This window comes from Rhamphochromis longiceps, linkage group LG17, assembly GCF_057381845.1.
Source record: "Rhamphochromis longiceps isolate RC_006_pf linkage group LG17, R_longiceps_female_GT1.1, whole genome shotgun sequence".
Classification (NCBI taxonomy): domain Eukaryota; kingdom Metazoa; phylum Chordata; class Actinopteri; order Cichliformes; family Cichlidae; genus Rhamphochromis; species Rhamphochromis longiceps.
In genome coordinates, this window is record NC_140573.1 from 15375763 (window position 1) to 15400785 (window position 25023).

At 40.2% G+C, this 25023-nt stretch overlaps 2 protein-coding genes across 2 annotated transcripts; both read right to left on the reverse strand.

Annotated features, from left to right (window-relative positions):
• Positions 1–4586: 4586 nt before the first annotated feature.
• On the reverse strand, positions 4587–7598 carry LOC146649443 (uncharacterized). Its single transcript, XM_085387231.1, has one exon. It carries the CDS (start codon positions 6053–6055, stop codon positions 5267–5269), a length of 789 nt encoding a protein of 262 aa, XP_085243357.1. The 5' UTR covers positions 6056–7598; the 3' UTR covers positions 4587–5266.
• Positions 7599–17071: 9473 nt separating this feature from the next.
• gpx7 (glutathione peroxidase 7) lies at positions 17072–23271 on the reverse strand. The gene is made up of 3 exons (XM_085386602.1): positions 23044–23271; positions 18293–18554; positions 17072–18100 (listed from the first exon to the last, which is right to left on the reverse strand). Exons 1-3 carry the CDS (start codon positions 23173–23175, stop codon positions 17937–17939), a joined length of 558 nt encoding a protein of 185 aa, XP_085242728.1. The 5' UTR covers positions 23176–23271; the 3' UTR covers positions 17072–17936.
• Positions 23272–25023: the final 1752 nt, after the last annotated feature.

The following is a 25023-nucleotide window of genomic DNA, read 5'->3' on the forward strand; positions in this document are numbered from 1 at the left end:
ACGCCAGGGGTGAGGTGTACACCCTGATGGTAATATGGACTCCGTGATTGTGCCCACCCCCAAGATCCTATATGTATGTGTAATGAGAGTGTGAATAATGTGAATGTCTAAGTTGTGGGATAAAATTGAGGCAGAGGCAGCCGGAAGGGGACAGAGGGGGGGGGGGTTGTGGTGGAGCGGGAAGAGGGAGGCAGCTGGAGATGGGGAGGGAAGGAAGGGAGGGGCAGGTAACCCCTCCCTGGGGCCAGCTCCCCCGCTGACCCCAGTAGGCACTCCCACACTCCGCGACCCGCCAGGGAAAGAGGGCCCAGGCCCATCCAGACCGGGGCCCAGTGCAGCAGCGCCTCCCGGCCCCACAGAGCCCGGGACAGTTCACCCAACCCCACCACAGAGAAAACTGCACCCACCCCACCATCCACTCATCTTCCAGACTACATAAGACAGTAAACGCCCAGGCTGAGATCTTCCTCCACCTCTCCTGTGTCTCCCCCTCCTGCAGAGAGAGTCCCTGAAGAGAGGAAAGCTCCTGCAGATGTGACCATCTCCCCCACCAGTTGAAGAGCCCCCCAGGCGGCTCGACGCACCGGCGGCACCCTGCTCCAGGGCTGGGCCCCCATGCACCCACCCGCCCACAACCCCGGCAACACACCAACCAGGATCCAAGCCCCCGAGGCCCGGCCCGGGCCCCAGCCCGGAGACGGAGCGCCCCCACAACCTCACGCCCATCCCGGACCCACCCAGGGGCAGCCAGGCTACCAGGTCAGTAACCCACGTCCGTCAGCACAGACCCTCCCCTAGCCCCGCTGCACGCAGCCGCGAGGAAACAGTCACCTGAGAGCCAACAGAGCCCCCAACCGGACATGACCGCTACCCCGGGTTGAGCCCCCCAAGGAAGATGCCTCCGGGGAACCCCCCGACGCCCTAAGCCTGTCCCTACCCCCACACCAATCACAACAGTGAAGGCGGGACCAAACTATGACCCCCCACCCCCACTAGGTGATGGAGCTGATAAAAGGAGCCCAGAGCAATTGATCTGATGTGGTGGCAGAGGCTGTATCAAGACTAATGTAATCTAATAGATAATTTCTATATTGGTTAGAATTAAGATTATTTTTATTTTTCCAGTTCATGAGGACTGTTTTCTTGGCTATGCATAGGGCAGTGAAAACCATATGGGCTATGTTCTTTTCTGAAGTGACATTATCTAAGCTGCCCAACAAACACACTAAGGGGGAAGTTGGAATGTTACATTTCAGACACTTTGATAAGTCTTCACATATCTCGCGCCAAAACTTTTGCACTGGTGGACAGAACCAAAGAGCGTGGATGTAATTGTCTGGTGTATTGCCTTGACAGTGTGAGCAGTTGTTGGAAGATGTAAAGCCCATCTTGAACATCCGATGACCTGTATAGTGCACTCTATGTAGTATTTTGTATTGTATTAATTGCAGACTGGGATTTTTAATTAATTTAAAGGTTTTTAAGCAAATCTGAGACCAGAAGTTTTGGTCTAAGCTGACTGATAAATCTGCTTCCCACTTTGCAATAGGAAGGGATATTGATTCATCTAATTTAGAAAGTGTTCTGTATATTTTAGATAATAATTTGGGGGATTTAAGAGTAAGAAAATGTGCCGCACTTAGTGGTGTTTGTAATTCAACTTGACTGAGGTTAAATTTCTTTTTTACTATGGATTTAATTTGTTGATATTCTAAAAATCTTGTCTTGTTAATCCCATATTGTGCAACTAGTCTGTCAAATGGAATAAATTCTGTTCCCTCTAATATATGTTCTAAGTATTTAATTCCTTTACAACTCCATTCTGGGAAATTAATCATATTATTGTTTTGTAATATGTCAGGGTTATTCCAGATAGGTGTACGTTTGCATGGGATTAATGAAGACTCCGTTATTTTTAGAAACTCCCACCATGCTGTCAGAGAAAAGCTGATGTTGATACTTTTAAAGCATTCATGTCTTTTGATGTTTGAGCTAATAAATGGTAGGTCTGAAATCTCTAGATCCTTGCATAGTGCCTGTTCAACATCTAGCCAGGGCTCAACTAAGAAGGTATGTTTTAACCATTCTGAGATGAACTGAAGCCTGTTGGCTAAGAAGTATTGGTAAAAATTAGGCAGATCTAATCCTCCTCTATCCTTGGTTCTTTGTAGCGTTTTTAAGCTGATACGCGGGGGTTTATCTTTCCAAAGGAATTTGGAAATATATGAATCCAGAGATCTGAACCAATCTTGTGATGGTTTGTTAGGGATCATCAAAAATAAGTAATTTATTTTTGGCAAGATCATCATTTTTATAGTGGCGACCCTTCCCATGAGTGATATGGGTAAAGATTTCCATCTAGTCAGATCGCCTTCTACTTTCTTTAGAAGTGGGATGTGGTTTAATTTAGTTAAGTCTGAAAGCTTAGGAGAGACATTAATACCTAAATATTTAATATTTCCGGATTGCAGTGGGGCAGAGGAAGAATTATGGAAGGAGCAGTTAATGGGGAGAACTGTAGATTTTGGCCAGTTAATTGAATAATCTGAAACTCTTGAAAACCAGTTTATTAAAGTAATTACCTCTGAGAGGTTGGTTTGTGTGTTTTGTAGAAAAAGCAACACATCATCCGCATAGAGACTGATTTTATGTTCTATGTTCTTACATTTTATGCCCTTAATTGTTGTAGCCTGTCTAAATGCTGCTGCTAGAGGTTCGATAAAAATTGCAAAAAGTGAAGGGGAGAGTGGGCATCCCTGTCTGGTGCCCCTCAGGAGACAGAAGCTGGAGGATGTCTGGTCATTTGTTCTGATACGAGCTGTTGGGGAATTGTATAATATTCTTATCCAGTTTATGAAAGAGTTTCCAAAACCAAATTTGTGCAAAGTTGCGAATAAAAATTTCCAGTTAACTCTGTCAAATGCTTTTTCTGCATCTAGAGATAATATTATGGTTTCGATGTTTTTATCGTATGAGTAGTCTATTAAATTAAGTAATCTACGAGTGTTTGTTGAGGAGTGCCGACCTTTTATGAAACCAGTTTGGTCAGGATGAATTAAGAGGGGGGTCATTTTCTCTAATCTCTTTGAGAGAGCTTTGCAGATTATTTTAAGGTCTACATTTAAAAGAGAAATTGGACGATAGCTTGAGGGAAATAAAGGGTCTTTGCCTGGTTTTAGCAGGAGACTAATGTTGGCAGAATTCATATTTGGTGGTAGTCTGCCATTTTCCTCGATTTCCTGCAACATGCCGTGGAATACTGGTGCCAAAATTGTCCAGAATTCTTTGTAGAATTCTGCAGGGAAGCCGTCTGGACCTGGAGCCTTATTATTGGGCATACTTATCAGGGCTTCCTGGAGTTCACTTGGCGTCAGTGGCGAATCCAGTTCCATTGCTTGACTGTCTAGTAATTTTGGAAGAGTTACGTTGTCAAGAAACAGATCAATTTCATTTTTAGATGGGTTTATTTGTGGTGAGTATAAAGTTTCATAGAAATCCCTAAAAATGTTGTTTATTCTTCCAGGATCATATATTGTGTTCCCCGATAAATCTTTAGCAGCACATATAGTGGTTTTTTCTTTATTTATTTTTAGCTGGTTAGCTAGAAATCGACCTGATTTGTTACTGTGTTCAAAATTCTGCAAGCGTAGTCTTTGTATAAGGAATTGTGTTTTTTTTATTAATAATTTCATTTAATTCTAGTTTTGTTTTGCATATTTTGTTCAATGTTTCCTGATCTTGGTTGCACGCGTAGGCTTCTTCTAGTGATTTGATGGTTTTTTCTAATTCCTGAATATTTTTGTTTTCTTCTTTCTTTTTGTGTGATGAGAAAGAAATTATTTTACCTCTCATCACAGCTTTACCTGCTTCCCATAGAACAGAAGCAGATATTCCGGGAGTGTCATTAAAGTCTAAATATGAAGTCCATTCCTTTTTAAAATATTTAATAAAGTCTTCATCTTTAAGTAGTGATATATTAAATCTCCAGTTTTTTCTTGGCGTAGTGTTATTCTTGTGTATTAGTGTTAAGGATACGGGAGCATGATCGCTGACAGCTATAGGATGAATCTCAGTGTCTGAAATGTCACACAGCAGTGAGCTGCTGACCAAAAAATAATCCAAACGAGAGTAAGAGTGATGAACATGCGAGAAAAAAGTATATTCCTTACTGGTGGGGTGAAGAGAGCGCCATGCATCGCAAAGACCAAAGTCGCTCATATACTGATTGATTATATTTGTGGACTGCCAATTGCGCTGAGTTCCTGTTGTGTTGAGCCTATCCATGTCTTCATTTAGTCCAAGGTTGAGGTCACCGCCAAGAATGAGTGTGCAATCAAGGTGTTCAGAGAGTGCACTAAAAAAATCCGTGGAAGAATGAGGGTTCATCAACATTTGGACCATATATACTTACAATACATAGTTTTTTGTTCAATATTGATAGTTTAATAATTAGAAATCTACCCTCTGGATCTATAACTGTATCGAGTACTGTAAAATTAACATTTTTATGTATTAAAATTGCTACTCCCCGTTGTCTAGAATTATAACAGGCTGCAAACACGTTAGGAAACTCAGGTGTTTTAAGTTCGTTTAAACCTGTGACAGGTCTGTGAGTTTCTTGTAATAAAACAACATCTGCCTGTAGTTTTTTAAGCTGGTTAAATATCTTTAACCTCTTTCCTCTGGAGCCAGCTCCATTTACATTCCATGTGACAAACCTCAGCATGCCCATAATTGTGTGTGTATGTCTAATGATGTACGCTGGGTGTTTCGTTTAGACAGATGGAGAGGATGTGGAAACATCACTTGTTTGTAAATAGAAAGAGAAAAAGAAGTGTGGTGAGAGGCTCCATAAGTCTGACTATGTGTGTGAATATTCACTAATATGAACAAGCGTGGCTTGCTTATGTGTCCTGCAAGTCTGTGCGTGCTGTGAGGCTGTTGTGAATGTGCCGCCGTTGAGCTGATGTGTTTGCGTGATCGTGGTGTGAAAATATGGAGAAATAGAGGGTGTTGTTTGTAGGTGAGTGGGGAAGTGGGTGATCACAGCAGTGAAAGACAGGAGAAAGAAAGAAACCACATGAACTGTGAGCAACATCAAAAAAAAAGAAACAAAACGGAAACATTCCAATTAAAGCAATGACGGAGGGTGACGGTGTTATATCTGCTATGACATCATACTGATATTACTAGGTTAAACTCATGTTAAAGGAGAGAGTGTGAATGAATAAGAAAAGAGTGTAGCGGGTTCTTATCTGGAGTGCAGTCAATATAACCACGGTGTGGTGCCGGGGTCGCGGTAGAGCTGTCCGTCCACGTAGAGCCGGTCCACGGCGATGACAGCACGGGAGCCTTTCTGGATAAAGCTACGTCGAACTGGGAACAGGACCTTGCGTCGTTCCAGGATCTCTTTGGGGAACTGGTCGTTCACGCTGAAGTCCGTTCCTTTCAGCTCTCTGCCGCGACTCTTCACCTGTTCCTTTTGTTTGAATTGACCGAATTTGGCCACAATAGGCCGTGGTCTCCCGGTCCGCGACCGCACGCCCCCCAAGCGATGCACTCTATCGAAATCGATGTTCTTTACGATGTCCTCCGGCAGCTTCAGGTGGATTTTAATGAAGCTTTTCACCGTTGCCTCCGCGTCCTCTCCGGCAGATTCTGGAATACCAGAAAACACAAGATTATCTCTCATGCTACGGGCTTGTAGATCGATAACGGACTCTTTTATTTTTTTATTTTCAATGTTTAGCTGGGTCACGTTATCGGTGAGAGATTTAAACGACTCCCGTAGCGTGGCATTTTCAGCGGCAAGCGATTCCACCTGCTGCTGGCTGAATTCCAGGGATTCTCTCAGAGATTTAAATTCCCGGTGTAAAATCTCCACCAGGGCCAGCCTCGCATCGAAACTGGACAATCGCTTGTCGATTGACTCCAGGATGTCTGCGATGTCATTGCCGGCAGGCGATGTTGTACCGGGGGAGTCTGCCGGGCGATATCTCTTCGATGACGGCGTCTCAATTTTGGTCGGGGAGGATGTACTGTGGGCCTTCTTCATTACTAAATCTTGAAAACAGCGGTCGATGTAATCTTGGAGAGCGTCTAAACTCTCCCCGTTGTCATCCAGGGTGTTAAAGGTGATAGGACAGATGATGTTAGTTATATGACAATTGATTAGTATATTTGGTAATACTGAAGCTTGAAAAACCTTTGTTAAACTCTATGCTACCATTTGCTTTTTTTTCTCCGCCAAAATCTCCGGCGTCTGACGTCACCTACAACATGGGTCGCTTACCTTGTCCGTCACTTCCGTCACTTACCTGCGTCCCCTATTCATTCATTTTAGACTTTTGATCCCTTTACCCCGAGTCCGAAAGTGTATATTTATTTTCTTACTCTTCTTATATTTATTGTTTGTTTACTTGCACTGCTGTAACTGGAGCCTCGTCGTCTCGTCTCTCTGGACTGTATGTAGCGGAGATGACAATAAAGTTTACTTTGACTTCAGCAGCGAGCAGGCGTACCGAGGGCTCTCGTGCTCACTTTTCACATATAGAATTTAGAAAAAACATCGGTGCAAATTCTAAGTCTGTATCATAATGTCTGCTGTTTTCGTGTTCGTTGCTTTGCTTTTATTTTGTTTTATTTTGCAAGTTGGTTATTAGATGCCGCTCCTGCCAGCCGAGAATACCCCGCCGCCCTGCCCTCTCCTCCCTGTGCCGCAAACAGCAGGCGCACCTCGCAAATGGAGAGTGCCTTTACTCCCATCAAATGGGTGATAGAAAGCCAATCGGTGCCTATGCCATTCCCAAAATGCGCTGGCATGACATCGGGGCAGCATCAGTACAACCAATTTATGTTTTTGCAGATGCCCGTGATGCCGCTCCCCACCACGATGCCGATTATTATTTATCTAAACACAACAAGTTGCAGATTTTCAACACGTTCTTACGGTGGCCCCTAGAGACAAAGCACTTACAAACTCCAAAACACTTGCAAAATCCAAAACACTTGCAAAATCCAAAACACATGCAAACTCCAAAACACTTGCAAAATCCAAAACACATGCAAACTCCAAAACACTTGCAAACCCCAAAACACATGCAAATTCCAAAACACAACGGAAGTGCTCCAGGACGCTAGGGGCAGCGTTGAGCTTTTGTTACCTAGTAACTACACAAGCCAGGAAGTACCAATGACCGGATTTGGAGTGTATCCCAATTCAGGGTCTGCAGCCTTAAAGGCCGCATTTCAAGGCCGATTACGTCACAGCGAGACAACGAAGGCTGTCCCAATTCAAAGGCTGCTCGAAATGCGGCCCTCAAATGCGTCCTTAATTTCCCTGAATTTTAAGGATGGGTCGGTGTAGCCTTCATGGCCCAACATATCCCAGATTCCATAGCGCGGCGGTGGTGTGGATAATTTTGCCGAAAAAACGGCAGAAGAGTAAACTTTCAGAAGTAAGTACTGAATATTATGTCACTTATTTATGCGCAAATGTTTTTATAATGAAGAACATTAAAACATTACTGTTGGCCACATGTCGGCAAAGTTATGTGACATTAGCGACGTTTGTACTAACTTGGTTTTAAAGCCTTTACTTCAAAGTAGCTATGTTATATTGCTGCCTCTGTTCGGTGGTGTCGAGCCAAACGGACTTTAACGTGTGTTTGAACGAGCTGACGGTTCACTCGTTAAGCTGAAAGAAAGATGCTTTAATCACAGGAGTCACACATGTGTCCACTGAACCATCTGGGAACTCTTCTTGTTTTGTAATAACACAATCCTCCTTCTTTTGTGCTGTTTTGTAGCAGTGTATACACCTGAGACTGTCACCTGTCTGTCTGTCCTGCACTCTCTCTCTTTTTCTTTCTCTCTGATTGTGTAATAAAAGTATGAACATTCATTTAGAAGTTACACTTGTGTTTGAATCTTGCAGCTTATCACACATTTGATTTCCATGTGTGACAACTGCAAGTGGCCAGAGTGAGGACAGACTGAGGGACCCACTGCTGCACGTCATCTGTGAGGCTTTGCACCCCTGATGATCCACCAGGACAAACTCAGCAGTGTGTGAGGAAGAGGAGGAGGAAGAGCCAGCAGCAGCTGACAGATGGAGAGAATAGACTGTTCCCTGTTTGTGAAGGACTGCTAGGAAAGTTTAACATAACTGTCTGTGCTGAATCAGTCTTATTAGGTAATGTTCAAATAATTGTATCATTCCAGTGTTTTCAGTGTGGGAGAAAGTACTCAGGGCCTTCAAGTTACACACTATGAAAGGCAGCAACAAGTTTAATATTCAGAAACCTAAAGTATGTATCAGCAGCAGAATGGAGCTAAAAATAAATGTTTGTTCCAGTTCTATGAAGCTTTGAGTATTTTGGATTAGTAGTACTGCTATGTTTGTTGCATCATATTGCTGTAATTGTTTATATCCTTTATATATTCTGAGGTAAGTTGATCTATAGTGTTACATCATATTCTGTAAGGATGTTATGTGTATGTATACTTTCTGCCCAGTTTGACCCATTTAGCAGAAGTCAGCCTGTTTAAGGCTCTGATATCTATTCTGTATGACTTAAAGCAGTTATGACATGGTCTGATTTTCTCACCCAATAAAGGAATATTTCATATATCAGTCTACTCTTCATTTTATCAGAAACAGTTATCACAGCTTGTACATTTTCTTTTTATAAATATATGTAAGCAATGAGCCAAATTTAGTAATGCCAACACACTGAAGGAACAACATTTGTCTCTTATATATGATACACCTATATATGCACTGTCAAAGATACTTGTCTTTGAGTGAAGATTTAAGGTGAATAAGACATATAAATAACTGCAACTTGAATCTGTACTGAGGCTCAGTATTTGACACAGAGTTCATGTTCACTGCTGTAATAGCTAATAATGATTAATATAATAACTATAATATTGGCCATATTATATTTACATTACCAAAGTGATATGACTTTAGTCTCATGAACAACATCAGCTAATTGTTATTTACTAACTAATCTTAAATGACTGTTCAGTACAGAAATGAAGCCCAAAAATCATGTTTTACTGTCCTGTGGTCTCAGCCTCAGATACTTATCAAATCACACAAAGCTCTTGTAGAAACAAACAAACAAATGAACAAAATATGTTCTCCTTCATTTCTGTCAAACAAAGTTGTATGACAAGTTTCCAGCGGTTCGTATTATGGTTGCTAGGCAACCTGGGAAGCGCGACGGAGACTAGACCGTCCCATACAGACAAACTTGCCGTTTATTTTGCAAATCGAGCTCAACACTGCCCCTAGTGTCCTGGAGCACTTCCGTTGTGTTTTGAATTTTGCAAGTGTTTTGGACTTTGTACGTGTTTTGGATTTTGTACGTGTTTTGGAGTTTGTACGTGTTTTGGATTTTGTACGTGTTTTGGAGTTTGCAAGTGTTTTGGAGTTTGTACGTGCTTTGTCTCTAGGGGCCACCGTACGTTCTCACTCCCTAAGCGTAATATTTTACGCTAGGTGATTTTACACCACACGTTTTGTTTTTGTTTTGTTAAAAGCACTGACTTACCTTAATACAGATGAGTAATATAGACAGCATTGTATATGACCAATATATAAACTACATCATACATCAGATTTTTACATGTTGATTATATGAATATGTTATTTATTGCAATATTGTGAGTGACCACTAAGAGAGACTATTAACAAGGCTATAAAGTTCTACCATTTAAAGCTCAGTGACACAAAAAAAACTGAGCTACACAATGGAATACAAAGGTGTTTGAATATGAGATATGCACCAGTTTTCCTAATAATCTGGGACACTGTGATCTGTGGTATCTATGTCCGCGGGTTGGGAATGCATCCTTTAGGCTGGGGTTGAGTATTCTGTGGAACAAGTTTGCTCTGACACACCTCACTGTACTCCCTGAGATGAGCACTCTGATCATCTACTTTGTTAAAACAATGTTATGACGTCCGGTTAATAGTAATAGTGTAATTAAGTACATTTAGCCAAGTAACTGCACTTTGGTAGTAGTTTCAAACAGGCCTATATGGTATGGCATGTCATTCCATCCATCCATTGTCAATTATCTGTGTCCATATTGCAGGGGCACAAGCCTAAACCATGATGCCAGACCTCCTTCCCCATGACCTCCCTCCCCAAAGACACCTCCAGGTCTTCGCTGTGACTACCAAGATATTGTTAAATAAGTTGAGGAATATACAGTGGGGAAATAATTATTTTGGTTTGCTCACTTCCAAAGAAATGAAATGAACAGTCTCTCATTTTTATATATGTTTCATTTTAAAGGAGAGAGAATATGAACCAAAAATCCAGACGAAACACATTACATAAAAGTTATAAACTGATCTGTATGTCACTGAGTGGACCGTAGATGGATTGTGGAACAACTACAGTGATGTGGACACTGAATCTTCTGATTTATTTCTCAATCTACTTCTCTGTGTGTCCCGAGGTACTTGAACTCCTCCACCTGGGAATCATGTGCTCTGAAAAAAAGCATAAATGGGATTTTGAACTAATTACTTTCTTAATTAATTACATGTGGAAGAGTGATAATAATAATAATAATAATAATAATAATAATAATACATTTTATTTGAGGGTGCCTTTCAAAAACCTAAGGTCACCTTAGAAAAGAACAAAATTAATAAAAGAAGCAATAGTCATAAAATACATGAAATAAGTTAAAATTGCAAAAACAGAACTTGACAACAGATAAAATCAGCACTAAAGCGAATAAGCCAGTTTGAACAGATGTATTTTGAGCTGTGACTTAAATGCGGGAAGAGCGACTATATTTCTTATGGTTGGAGGAAGAGAGTTCCACAGCCGAGGAGCAGAGCAACTGAAGGCTCTGTTCCCCATAGTTGTAAGGCGTACGGACGGAACAGTAAGATGAATAGCAGATGAGGATCTGAGAGGGTGGGTAATAGTGGTGATATGGAGCAGGTCACACAAAAAGTAAGGAGCAGATTTATGGATACACTTGTACGTGAGAAGTAAGATTTTAAAGGTTATCCTGGCTTCTACAGGCAACCAGTGAAGCTGCTGAAGAACTGGGGTAATATGAGCTCTTGACAGAGTACGAGTTATAACCCGCGCTGCGAAATTTTGAAGAAGTTGGAGTTTATGAAGGGACCTTTTAGAGAGACCAAATAAGAGGGAATTGCAGTAATCAATACGGGACGTAATAAGGCTATGGACAAGGATGGCAGCAGCATGGGGAGTAAGGAAGGGACGGAGTCGGTTAATATTATATAAGTGGAAGTATGCAGACCGGGTTATATAATTAATGTGAGACTGGAATGAAAGAGTATTATCAAGTATGACACCCAAACTCTTAACCTGAGGGGAGGGATGGGTGGGAGAACTTTCAATGTTAATGGAAAAACTGTGGGATTTGGATAAGATAGAGGCTGTACCAACAAGTAAAACTTCTGTTTTATTACTGTTAAGTTTAAAGAAATTGGAGGAGAACCAGGATCTAATCTCGATAAGACAGTTTGAGAGGGAGGTAGGTGGGAGGGATGAATTGGGTTTAGAAGAAATGTAGAGCTGGGTGTCATCAGCATAACAGTGAAAATGTGTATTATATTTTCAAAATATATGACCAATAGTTAGCATGTAAATAATGAATAAAAGAGGCCCTAATACTGAACCCTGGGGCACACCAGCAGAAACAGGATGGAGACTTGAAGAGTGGGATTTAAATTGGATAAACTGAATGCGGTCTGAGAGATAGGAGGTGAACCAGGCAAGGGGGGTGTGACTAATGCCAATGGACGCTAACTGGTTTAGGAGGATATTGTGAGAAATGGTATCAAACGCTGCACTAAGATCAAGAAGGATGAGGATGGATAGGAGACCAGAATCAGCTGCCATCAGAAGGTCATTGGTAATCCTTAACAGAGCAGTTTCTGTGCTATGATTGGGGTGGAAACCAGACTTTAATTGTTCATAGAGATTATGGTTATTGAGGTGTAAGTGAAGCTGGGAGGGGAGAACTTTTTCAAGAATTTTTGAAATAAAGGGGAGATTTGATATAGGGTGAAGATTATCAAAGTTATTGGGGTCTGCACCAGGCTTTTTGGGAGTTGGAATAACAGAAGCCTTTTTCAGAGATGAAGGAACGATTCCAGTGTTGAGGGAGGAATGGATAATACTGGTTATGAGAGGCGCTAACAAGGGAATACAGGTTTTAACTAACACAGTGGGAAGAGGGTCAAGGTGACAAGTGGATGATTTAGATTTTATAATAAGACTAGATACCTCAGTTATGGAGGGAAGAGTAAAGCTTGAAAATAACTGACAGGAAGACAGTGGGGGAAACAGGAAATTAAGAAGCTCCTGCAGAGTTAAGTTGACGGTGGATATCTGAGATTTTATGGGTGAAAAAAGATAAGAGAATTACAAAACTCAGCAGAATACATATGGAAGGGGAATATGACTGGAGGTTTTGTAATTTTACTGAACAATGAAAAGAGAGACCTGTAGTTATCTTCATTAGAACTGATTAAACCAGAGTAGTTTGAGTATTTGGCTGAAACAATGCAGCCCTTAGAGAACAAAACATGATCATTATACATTTCTTTATGTATAGTAAGTCCAGTTTTCATGAATAGACGTTCGAGTTGGCGTCCTTTAGCTTTAAGATGACGCAGGTTGGGGGTAAACCATGGTGCTGAACGGGAAAATGAGACAGTTCGATGTTTAAGGGGAGCAAATATGTTAAGAAGGTTATGGAGGTTGACATTATAATGAGAAACAAGTTCATGAGGGGTTGAGGAGCTGTGGATAGATGGAAGGTCATGGATGGCAGATGAAAAAACAGCTGGGTTAATATTACTAATTTTCCTAAAAGTGATATTACGAGGAGTACAGGTTTTGAAAGTGGTTATGTTTGCATTAAAAGAAATAAACATGTGATCAGACTGGGGAATCAATGTGTCTTTACAATGTGTAGGGGTAATACCACAACAACAGAGCAAATCCAAGATATGTCCTTTAGAATGAGTAGAAAACTTTATGTACTGTAGAAGCCCAAAACTTTCCTCCTTATTTGGCTTAGGTGGCCGATATACATATACTGGTGGGGATAGATCCAGGGAGCTGTAATGCAATGTTTTCAAATGAATGGGAGAGAGGGGCAGAGACAGGGAGAACTTTCCAGTGCTTCCGGTGAATTATCGCGAGACCCCCGCCCCTCCCCGAGTTGCGAGGTTGACAGGTATAAACAAACTCAGATGGAATGGAGTTATTGAGAGAAACAAAATCATTGGGCTGTTGCCACGTTTCAGTCAGGCAAAGAAAATCCAACTTACGATCGGAGATCCTGGATGAGATGTCCCTTACCAGTGAGGGAGCGGATGTTTAATAGACTGAAGTTGATACTAGAGTTACCTTTCCTGACAGGCTGTTGTGACTGATACACAGTCACAACAGCCTGGCATCTCCTCCTCATGCTGGTTACCAGCTTGGTCACACACTGGTGTGGGTTGGCATCCCATTTTTCAACCAGCATTTGTCACAAGTCATTGAAAGTGATTGTGCTGGTCACTGTGACACAAACAACACTCACGCTGATTCCACAAGTGCACAATGAGGTTTTAGTCAGAAATGCATGTGTGACATTCCATCCACTCCACTCCTAAATTATGGGTGTAATCTGTAGTATCTAGCTCCGTGGGTTGGGAATGTATCCTCTTAATTGTGGTTGGGTATTCTGTTTCCTCTGGCACTCCTCACTGTGTTGACTCAGATAAGCACTTGAAAAATCCGAAATAGTCTCATCATTTACTTTGTTAAAACAATGTATCCTGTTAAGAGTCATTACAGTTAACGTAGGTAAGTACATCAAGTCAAGCAAATGTACTTTAGTAGTAGTTTAACTAATTTACCATTTAACTAAAGTACATACAGTTTGAACACTCACCAATAGCCAAGAGCCTTCACAGTGACACTAAAAGCGAAGTGGAGATTGGTAACTACATTCTAATGGGGAAATATCAGATCAGGTCTGTAACATCAAAATCTATGCTTTAATCTTAAAGCTATTTCATTCTCACCACACAGGGATATCATTTAGCATATTTATTTCTAAACAAACAAACATACATTCAGCCTAATGGTATAGTATTAAAAAAATAAGATTATTCTTTACATGTTTATATAAAACAGGTAATACTTGTGCCGCTTCAGATACAAAAAATTGGCACCTATAAATTTAAACATCAAATACTTGCATATATTTCAGTTTTTCAAACAGGGGGAATTTCATCTCAGGTGCCCATAATACCTACACCAACAAGTAAAATGACTGAAATAGGGACATAATTAGGAAGAGAGAGATTCGAGAATTCAGGTTAAATGAATGGCTACTTTGACCTTGAGCCACTGCTAATAGCTAAAGTGTAGCTTTTAATCATTGTCACATGTTCCGGTGCATTTAAGAACTGGCTGAACATAACTGTACCAGCCTGATTAAAATCTGCTTCAAAGTGAGTATACCCCTAAAGTAAAATGTCCAAATTGTGCCCAGTTTGTCATTTCCCTTCCAGGAGTCATGTGACACGTTAGTTTTACAAGGTCTCAGGTACAGATAAAGAACAGGTGTGTTGAATTTGATGTTATTGCTCTCACACTCTCTCACTGGTCACTGGAAGTTTATCATGCCACATCATAGGAAAGTATTCTCTGAGGATCTGATAAAAAGAATCGTTATTGTACATAAAGATAGCCTAAGCTATAAGAAAATTGCCAACACCATGAAAATGAGCTGCAGCATGGTGGTCAAGACCATACAGCAGTTTAACAGCACAGGTTCCAGTCAGAACCTAACATAACTTCGCCATGGTTGACCAAAGAAGTTGAGTGCACGTGCTTCGCATCATAGAGGTTGTCTTTTGAAAATAGATGTATGATTGCTGCCAGCATTGCTGCAGAGGTTGGAGGTGTGAAGGGTCAGCCTGTCAGTGCTCAGACCATACGCTCCGCACAATGCATCAAACGGCTGTCGTCCCAGAAGGAAGCCTCTTCTAAAGATAATGCACAAGAAAGCCCGCAAACATTTTGCTAAAGACAAGCAGACTAAGGACATGTATTACCTGTGGTCTGATGAGACCAAGATAAACTTATTTGGTTCAGATGGTGTCAAGGGTGTGTGGTGGCATCCAGGTGAGGAGTACAAAGGCAAGTGTGTCTTGCCTACAGTCAAGCATGGTGGTGGAATGTCATTGTTTGGGGCTGCAGTAACTAGCATCTTATGCTTTACCCCTTATGGTTTCTAGCAAGGATGAGCAGTTGGGTGTTGGGGAAAGCCATGTTCATTAGCTAATCGGTACAAATAAATGATTTTTGACTACAGAACTCACTATGAGCTTGAATGCTGATTAAAGTCAGTTCTGTAGTTCAAACATTAGCTCTACTGCTAATGTCTGAACATTAGCAGTAGAGCTCCACGACTGGAGAACTGGACAGGTCTTTCAGGAACTGTATTAAACTGGTTCAAAACATACTTAGAAAACAGGAAATACTTTGTATCAATAGGTAACTTCACATCTGAGCAGACAAGTATCAGATGTGGAGTTCCCCAAGGTTCCATCTTGGGACCCTTTCTGTTTAACATTTACATGCTCCCATTGGCACAGATTATAAAGAACAACAAAATAAACTATCATAGCTATGCAGATGACACACAAATATATGTCACAATGTCACCAGGAGACCAAGGCCCTGTACAGGCTCTTGGTAAATGCATCGAGGAAATTAATGACTGGTTGTGCCACAATTTTCTCCAGCTAAACAAAAACAAAACTGAGGTAATAGTCTTTGGTGCCAAAGAAAAACGATTACAGGTCACCAGAGAACTTCAATCTATACACCTAAAAACCACAAACCAGGTGAGAAATTTGGGTGTAGTGATGGATGCAGACCTAAACTTAGAAAAACACATTAAGACAATAACAAAATCAGCTTACTATTACCTCAAGAATATTTCAAGGATAAAAGATCTGATGTCTCAACAGGACCTGGAAAAACTAGTCCATGCATTCATCTTTAGTAGGCTTGATTACTGTAACAGCATCTTTACAGGTCTACCTAAAAAAATCAGTCAGACAACTACAGCTCATTCAGAACTCTGCTGCTCGAGTCCTCACTAAGACCAAAAAAGTGGACCACATCAGTCCAGCTCTGAGGTCTTTACACTGGCTGCCTGTCCATCAGAGGATAGACTTTAAAGTCCTGATGGTGGTCTATAAAGCTCTGAATGGTTTAGGACCAAAATACATCAGTGACCTCCTGACCCAGTATGAACCTTCCAGACCCCTCAGGTCATCTGGATCCGGTTTTTTATCAGTTCCCAGAGTCAGAACCAGACACGGGGAAGCTGCATTCAGCTTTTATGCTCCTTATATCTGGAACAAACTCCCAGAAAGCCTCAGATCAGCTGAAACACTCAGTTTATTTAAATCCAGGTTGAAGACTCACCTATTCTCAGCTGCATTTGAATAAAGCACCAAATCCACACTTTTAAGCTTAAATTTCAAAACTTACATTTAACTACTGATTTTATCTACTGTTCTGATTTTATCTGTTTTGATTTTATATACTGTTTTGTTTGTTTGTAAATTAGTTAGTTTGTTTGTTTGCTTGTTTTAATCAGTTTTAAATCATGCTTTTTATTTGTTTTTGTTTCTAATGTCTCTGTAAAGCACTTTGAATCACCTTGTTGTTGAATTGTGCTATACAAAAAAACTTGCCTTGCCTTGCCTTACTGCTCTAACTGCATTGAACTGAACTGAAGGATGTTTAGACCTGCAGCTGAAGATGAGGCACTGAAATGGTTTATTATGAGAAACACGGAAAGGTCACTAGGCTAATCGGTCACTAACTAACATTTCCTTATGTTAAACCCAAATAATTGTTTCAATTTAATAATTATATAGACTATCTCAGGGGTCCCCTATTAAAATAGCTGGAGGTCCACTACTTCCGCCATCCAATCAATCTGGGGTCCAAACATTTTAAATGAACCGACAAAAATATTTTTGTTCATTTTTGCTTAACATTTAATTAATAATATAGACATTTGTCTTGTAACTACTGATCAATTATTCATATGCCAATTAAATCATTTGCTGAACAGAAAAGAAGAGACCATGTACTATTTAACACTACTGGCTTGGACAACTGAAGGAACTCTAAATATAACCAGAGCAAAGCATGGGAAGAATGACAATAAGAACAATAAAATGTAAGTAGAGGAAAGAAATTACAATGAAATTGTGGAAAATTTAGTACAGATTCAAGAGAAATTAAATTTTCTGTTACAGTACACTTAAACTTAGGTGTCAGAAGGATGAAAATTTCCATAACACATTTGGGAGCTTTGAATCTTACTAAGACGATCAAGTAAAGAAGTACAGTTGTAGCTGATCAATTTGGATAAACTCCAACACCACAAACACTGAGAGAAGGTTGTGAGACTTAAATTAGCATAGGTATCATTAGAGGCCAAATACAATTTTTATTCCAGTGTGTGCTTTTTAATACTGCAAGGATTTTTAGACATGCGAGCCAAAAGTACTGACGCATTTTGGAGCCAGCTTCGTGTAGCTATTTAAGGAATGTTTGGAACCTTTCTTTGGCCTGAGGGTTGCTGCTTGATCACACCTTATATTGCCTCAATCCCCAGTGTATTTGATCTTCTATTTCCTGTAGCGCCACCTTTTTAAAAAATTATTTATAGCTACAAACAAGACCTACCACAAATCGTTTTACTTCCTTAACACAAATGAATAAGCCATGGCTTTAGTGTAATGTTACCAAAGCAGTGACTCATTTTCTGCTCAAACCTGCCACAGTTTCCCTGTGGTATTAACATTAAGTAGAGTCTTGAAGCGAAATGTGTTAAAGCTCTTCTTTCTTCTTCAAGATTATTTGCCGCACCATTTCAGCAATTTTAGGGCGAATTTCTTTGACAGAGACTTTTGGTCCCCATGCATCCACCACTTTGCCGTTAACGTCAATTAGATACTTCCAGAAATTCCAGTCAGGCTCCTTTCCAGATGCCTCTGTAAAAGATTAAATGACATAGATGTATGAATAACAGGTTCGTGTAAGCTTGTAACCTTTTAAAAAAAACATTATTTGTTTTAAGTTTTGCTTCAAAGGTTTCTATTTTTCCCCTCTCTTTTTTCTACACCGCACACGACTGCTCTCTCATAACCCCCCCCCCCCCCCCCCCCAAAGAGGCAGTTACTCACCAAGAAGGTACTTGTAGACATTGTTGGCTCCAGTGCCAACAACAGCAATTTTGCTGAACAGAGGAAAGGAGACTGCGTAGACTCTGCGCACAAAGCTGTCAATCTCCTTGTCACTGCCAGGCTCCTGCTGTCCAAATTGGTTACAGGGGAAGGCTAGCACATTGAAGTGATATGGACCAAAGTCCCGCTGGAGCTGCTGCAGTTGATTGTAGTGTTCCTCAGTGAAGCCACATTCACTAGCTACGTTTACCACCAGGGAAACCTAAAGCCACCAGAAAACACTGTAAAAACACCACAAAAGCTTTCCTAGCTTAATATGTGTCAGTATATATGTTTCTTTAAACATGCATAATTAAATGAACTACTTGCAGTTTTATTTGCATGTAGTTCACATAAAGTTGGCAACCACTGGATTGAATCACCCCACTGTACAGTATATGTTGGATCTATAAAGCTATATGTGTTAGTTAAAGGTTGCCATTGACCAATTTTACAAGGCTGCTGAGGATGACACATTCAGTGAAGAGGCCACCTGCTATAACTGAAACAGATATGGATATTTTTTCATTAATTTATGTTAAATAACGGTTACTTTCACTGAGACCATATCTGATGTAAAATTGTTTGTTTAGTTGTCTCTTTTTAGACTATTTTTGTCTTTATTGCACTGTGACAGTGAAGATGGACAGCAAAGTGGAGAAGGCACTAGGGCTGGGCGATATGACCCAAAATTCATATCTTGATATTTTTTAGCTGGATGGCGATATACAATATATATCTCGATATTTTTTTAAGCCATAAGGTAAGAACAAAAAGAGAGTTCTTAGTCAAAGCTGTGTCCCAGATGTCACACAGGCACTTTTATTAACATACAGTGTAGATGTACATGAAGAAATTACTCAAAAATAAATTATCAGCATTTATTATATAATAATGCTCCATAAATAAAAGAAAACAATGATGTTTTTGTGCATAACAAAAAGCTCACAATTGTGCAGTCAAAATGTAAACTAAAAGACGCTGAGCATAACAAAGACAGATTTCACAGCTGCTCTTTTCCCAAGTTGTACTGCGTGACTGACAGCCTGGAGTTTGAAATCTGCTTTGTAACCGTGTCTCTTAACAGGTGCCATTTATGGTGCTTATACACACACAATACGGTAATATTACGTTGAAGCACAGTACGTATCACTCCGCGAGGCTCCGGAATACGGTAGCCTACTGCTCCGACAATCCATCAAGCGGTGCAGCTCCGTAGCTTTCCAAAGTGGAACTAAAACATTTCTTGACAGATTGCTGAGCGCCGTGTACCACATAAAATCGGTTCGCGGTCAGTAGGCACAACCAGAATTCATACATACAGAAAATGAAAGGATTTTAGGCCATGCATGTCGTTAGCGCGGTTAGCTCACTAACACGTTGACGCCGTCCAGCCTCACACACGGGGCGATCCGCGGTAACTCGTTAACGGAGATTTGCCGTGTCCAGCTTGCCGTTGCCTGCAGGTGAAGCGATGGGGGAGGGGGGAGTTGTGTTCAGTGAAGGAGAGGCGAGGCCCAGTAACGTTGCAGAGAGACAAAAGTGGACGAAAGAAAGGCAAACTTGCGACTCCACGAGTATAATTATAACATAACATATACTATATCGATATAAACGATATTGTCACATCTTATATCTCGTACGAAAATATATCGATTTTTTTTTTTTTAAGTTTGATATATCGCCCAGTCCTAGAAGGCTCACAGGCCAGACAAAGACTCCCCAGCCACAGCCCTAAAACATGACTGATCTAGAGCAGCGGACCCCAACCCTTGGGCCACGGACCAGTACCGGACCATGAGTTGTTTGGTTCCGGACTTGAGGCTTGGGTGTGAATTTTTTTTATGGTTTTTTTTGGTCTTTATCATTGTTTTTTTATTGTTTTTATTGTTAACTCTGTTTCCCTGGGTGTTTTCCCGTGTGTTAAGAATTTTTTTTTTTTTTTTGGTACTGCTACTGGTTTTATTTTGTTGTATTTATCCACGACATCTTGCAGTCCGTGAAAATATTGTCGGACATAAACCATCGCGCAAAAAAGGTTGGGGACTGCTGCTCTAGAGGAGATCTGCACGGAGGAATAAGCCACAATAGCAGCAACAGTGTGTGAAAACCTTGAAGACTTGCAGAAAACATTTGGCCTCTGTCATTGCAAACAAAGGGTATGTAACAAAGTATTGAGATGAACTTTTATTATTGACCAAATACTTATTTTCCACCACAATCTGCAAAGAAATTCTTTAAAAATCAGACAATGTGATTTTCTGGATATTTTTTTCTCATTTTGTCTGTCATAGTTGAGGTATATCTATGATGAAAATTACAGGCCTCTGTCATCTTTTATATATATATACACACACACACACACACACATATTGCCCCACTGTGTACAGACAGACAGACAGGCTCCTTCTTCAAAAAAAGCAAAAGTGAAGTCTGGCCGTCCCACTGATTGACTAATTATTTGAACCACAGATAACTGTGATTTAGGCCTTTACATGTTACAGACGCCATTCACAGATACAGAGACTAATAAGTATCCTAATACACATTAATACATGTCACAGCTTCATACTTTAACTCGCAGTTAAACTACAGAAGATCATCACTGCAGAAGTATGGCTTCCTGAGAAAGCAGTGTGTAATCTTATCATCTAGTGACATCTGGTGTCAAGATAATACAATTGCAAGTCTGACATATATGACATGGGATACTGAAAATATCCACATCTCTAATAAATTAAGCTCTTTATGTGTCTGGTACCATATCTCAAAGACAGTTAATATGATTAACTTCAAACTTAGTGGGTGTAATGCTGAGAAGGTAGCGTATGGGGTCATTGGATGACTCCCATTTTTTGAATTAAAGTTACTGGTAGGGCTGCTGTTTTGGCAGTCCTTGATGCCTTTTATACAGTGGCCCTGAGAGGTCAAGAAAACACCAGCAAATAGAAATGCACCCCAAAATCACACAAAGCACAACTCTAGTTAAAATAAAACAAAACAAACAAAAAACTCGAACAAAATACAAGAAACCACAGTTACACTACAGTATGATCAAGGACTATAATCAGCATGCTGGAATCTGCGACAGTGGAGTGGGAGTTCATCCACAGAATGTGGATCTCACTGAAGAAGCAGCTGGTGTTGATTTATTAGTCACAAAGTCACAAAGTGCCGATATCTTATTTTTATAACTTAATAATAATGTGTGACACACATGCATATAGAATGAGAAGAGGGTGTGAAAAGAGTGAGGTGAGGTGAGGTAGGATGGAGGAGGGGAGACGGAAAACACAATAACCCATTAAATGAGAGTGACTCTGTTCGACTGTTTTCAACTATGGGATGTGCACAAGGACATCAAGGGAAAATGGTTCAAACAAGTCCTTGACATTATACTGCTGCAGATGTTATGTAGAAGTGCTTACCCTAATTATTAGGGTTATTTTTCTAATATTGGATGGTCTTTGCCTTGTAATATAAAGTGTCTTGAGGTGGCTTTTGTTGTGATTTAACACTATAAATACAACTGAACTGAAACTGAATATAACATTTTGAAGTGAGATGCAGTGAATAACTATCATGCTGTGCTACTGTTGTCTTCAACTGGTTCAAAGATCACCCATTTTTTGGACTCACTGAAAAAGAATGCAGGTTTAAAAGCATTTCCCACTGGCTTCACTTTTTAGACTATAGCTTTGCTTGTCTTTGGTATCCAGTACGTATTACTGAACATCTTTGAATGTCAGTGTGTGAGCAAGTGTCTTATCTTAATGGTTGTTTGTCTAATCTACAAGGCAGCACAGCAGGTCCAGCAAAGTTCTCATGTGTAATGGAACACCAGTTTTCAGTCTTGCTTTTACATTTAATTATTCCTTGCTGACATGAAATGTAAATTGGAACTTTACGTACACTCAACCCATTTAGGCACTGTACTAGTTACAGTAACTCTTCCTTAAAAAGTGCACCGCTACAGCTCTGTGGTGTACAAACTGTGTTCATTCACCTGTAGTGTGTGAAAGATTTATAGTTTAATTTGTCTGTTTGTGTTTATGGTTAAAACAAAATCCAGAGAGTCTTTCACCTTATTACAAAAAGGATATCTTTTTGAAAGATACCGTCTATAATAATCATTTAAAGCTCCATGATTAAGAATTTGGAAGCAAATAAAGTCAAAGACAGCTAAGTCAAAAAAGATGCAGTTTGTCTTATTATTATCATTTTATATAAAGGTTGTCATATGTAATATACATCATTGTTGCATTATTACGTTTATTTATTTTTATTTAGGTGTATATCAACAGTTATTGTAATAACTGGGGTAAAAACCAAACTCATGTATGTTCCGTTACCTCTGATGACGGATAGAGTGAAGATAGAGTGAAGTCTTCAGACAGATTAGGGCTAACGCGGTCTGGTGATCCGTAACTTGTTTGAATGAAATCTCAGCACTTTCTGCAGCTTCAGGGGCTGCAGGCCTGCCACGTAGGCTATCCGGGCTACGTGACGGGACATCCCCACCAGCAGCCCACAATCAAACTGATTCTCATCACTGCTGTGTTAGTTACATCTACAAACAACATTTCATGGAGAGAAGTAAAAGAAAGAAAGAAGCCAACATTCCCATGCAACATTCATTCAAGCAAAGGGCTGGCGTGCCGAGAAACTGCGCTCTAACATCTGTAGTTTAAGCTGCTGTGAGTCGTACTTACCGAACCCCGATATTTCTCCAGAGATACCAGCTTACCCCTGCTATTCACAACTTTAAAAGTATAAAAGTCTTTCTGTTTGCTTTCAGCGAGGCTGAAGAAAGTCAGTAACACTGTGAGCACTGCAGGAAACATCTTTGCAGTCAAACCACCAGCGGAACCAAGATAAACTCCTGCAGTCTTTCTCCGTCCGCCCCGCAGTCACCAGCAGTCTGCGCACCTCCTCTGCACTCAAGCTACACACAGCGATCAGCGTTTCCTGGGCAGGAAGCGCTTAACAAAAATAAAAGTCTTATTGGTCTTCGGTTGTATTCGGTATGAGCAGAAACTAGCAATTTAGCCTGTAAACTCGTGAGGAAAGTGTGTCTTGATGTCTCAGAATAACGGACCTGAGGCCCAGTTTAGGGTGCATTCCAGTTTTATTCAGGAAGGTTCCGTGAGAGCAGTGACCCAGAAGTATCTGTGTGGCGCCTTGGAGCAGTTCTAATTGTCCAAATACTACCAAATACTAAGGAAATAGTTGCTTTATCGCCACTTTTAGTATAAACTGGGATCATCCTTTATGAAAAGAGAGGAAAAAATGCCATTTCATAATTCATAGCAATGGACCATACATTCCTCCAACAAAGTTGACAAAGTGACACAGATCATTATCATTTATAGCTATATTTTACAATTCTGACTCGTGCCCAGTTGTTACCTTGCATGAAAAACACAGATTTTCATGAACTCTCGGTGTAGATCATGAACTGCGTGAACTGAGAAGTGTATTAAAAGCTCTGTAAGATTAAGGTTTGTCATATATATATATATATATATATATATATATATATATATATATATATATATATATATATATATATATATATATATATATTTACATATATGTGTGTGTGTGTGTGTGTGTGTGTGTGTGTGTGTGTGTGATTTTGTGTTTTTCTTTGTGTCAGTTGGGATAATGAATGGAGGGAATTTTATTTTAGCCACAGACATCCTGAAGTAGGATGTCTATGGCTGTGATACAATGTAGCTATTTTATTTTAGAGGCTATGGGACAGGTTTATTAAGCAAAGCAAATGACTGTGATGCTGCAATCACAGTGTGATCTATTAACAGTGTTCTTTAATTTATATATAAAGACCAGCCAGTGCATTTCAGCAATTAGTAACCAGCATTATACCAAGAGCAGCGCAAATTATTGACTCAGAAACCTGCTAACCTGATGAGGGAGGATTAGGACAAGTATGACGTAGGCCTATCAACAAAAATAATATAGCATAAGTTCAGCATTTACTCTTTAGGTGTTTCTTGCTGAAAACAGAGCAAAAATTCAGATGATTGAGAGGAGGATGAATGAGAATTTATATGTTTCTGATTCAGGGATAACTATTCTAAGGGAAATTGCTGGGCACTGTGCTTTAGGTACTTAAGTGAAGGGCAGTTATCCAGAGGAAAACTGCATTATTATATACTATTCCACCATATGAGCATGTGTCTGTGTGTAACACACATTACTTACCATCACATCCCATGCCCTCCATGCCAGAATCAGCCCTACTGAGGAAGACCTTCCCAATGGCCTTCCATCCAAAAACTAATAGTAATCCATAGCCACTCATGCAATTAACTAATAGATATATATTTAATGAATCTTTTCATGATATACCGTCACACTGTAAGTAAAGAAAGAAGGAAAGTAAGAAACGTGCATTTTCTGTGAATTAACAAAACCTTTGTTTTATAATTACAGGACAGCTATGATCTATCATCATTTTCGGTATTATTTCACATACTTACTTCTTACAATTTAAACCCAAAGAGTCATGCTGATGGATTTTGTTCATTTACTACAGCAGCTTTTCTTTATTATTTAGAAAAACTGAGATATAATGAAACTCAAATTGCACTTCTTTTCCTTATAGATCTTGGATCCAGATCTGGGATCTCCTTCCAGGTCTGGACAAGGGCATCAGCTAGACCAGG